Below are 1,153 nucleotides of genomic sequence, written 5' to 3' on the forward strand. Positions count from 1 at the left end.
CACATGTGGAAGACAGAAAACTCTGGAGCCAAACTTCTCCCATGCTCAGCAGAAGCTGGGGACACCTACCGGCTGTGACACTCCTTTTAAACTCAGGGCCTCGATGATGTCACTGACCAACATGGCTCTGGGTAAATCCTGCTTGTTAGCAAAGACCAGCACGGCCACGCCCTTCAGCTCATCCTCCTGCAACTGCAACAGGACAGTAAAACTAACTTTAACACGAGTCTGATGATGGTCTATTTCAAACTCAGACCTCTGACTGGTACTGTGTGGATTAAAAGCTGAATGAAGCAGTGTCGAAGTACCAAAGTCGTTAAAAGTTAACTAAAACGAAACTAAACTACAAGTAAAAATAAAAACATTCTAGTTAACTAAAGTAAAAGCTAAATTAATGAAAACTGATGAAAAACAAAACTATGGATAAGTTTAAATCTTTTTACCAGTGTGTGCAGCTCCTCAGATGCCTCTTTGATCCTCTCCGGGTCGTTGCTGTCGACCACAAATATCAAACCCTGAAGACAAACAGACAATATTTAAAAGCTCCTCACTGCAGCTGCTTCATAAAACACAAACACAGACTCCTGGGTTAAAGGCCTGTGTTTACAGCAGCAGTCTCACCTGTGTGTTAACGTAGTAATGTCTCCACAGCGGCCTGATGATCGTCTGCCCACCAACATCCCAAACTGTGAAGCTGATGTTCTTATACTCCACAGTCTCCACATTAAACCCTGCACACGCACACACACACGGAAACATGTTTATTATTATTTAACTCTTTTATATTTCTCTCTCATAACAGAAAGATGGAGGTTAAAAATGCTGACCAATAGTTGGGATCGTGGTCACGACCTCACCCAGCTTCAGTTTGTACAGCAGGGTGGTTTTACCTGCAGCATCCAGACCCACTGCAGAAACACAAACACACACAGACACACACAAGTGTTACTGTTGAAAATACAACACATTCAGCTGTCAAATATGAGTTTAGGGGCAAAGGATGCAGACATGTTACTTAAGTGAAGGCAATACATAAAATATCCACTTAGAACAACTTTCATTTGAGAACCCCTAGTTTCTGAGGGGCAGCCAATTAGGAAGAAGACGGGGAGGAACTACAACATCTTGCATCAGACAGAGGATGAATCTGGCT

The 1,153-nt window shown here is 42.8% G+C and overlaps 1 protein-coding gene across 1 annotated transcript; it reads right to left on the reverse strand.

Moving 5' to 3' along the window:
- Window positions 1-45: 45 nt before the first annotated feature.
- LOC102203260 (ADP-ribosylation factor 4-like) lies at window positions 46-908 on the reverse strand (the record flags this gene model as incomplete). Its single annotated transcript, XM_013908249.1, has 4 exons — window positions 46-192; window positions 444-515; window positions 622-731; window positions 828-908. Coding segments are annotated over 4 exons (410 nt in total), but the record flags the coding sequence as incomplete, so codon positions are not given.
- Between the last annotated feature and the right edge of the window lie 245 nt (window positions 909-1,153).

Source organism: Pundamilia nyererei, unplaced genomic scaffold, assembly GCF_000239375.1.
Source record: "Pundamilia nyererei isolate P.nyererei 1_Seehausen unplaced genomic scaffold, PunNye1.0 scaffold04865, whole genome shotgun sequence".
Lineage (NCBI taxonomy): Eukaryota > Metazoa > Chordata > Actinopteri > Cichliformes > Cichlidae > Pundamilia > Pundamilia nyererei.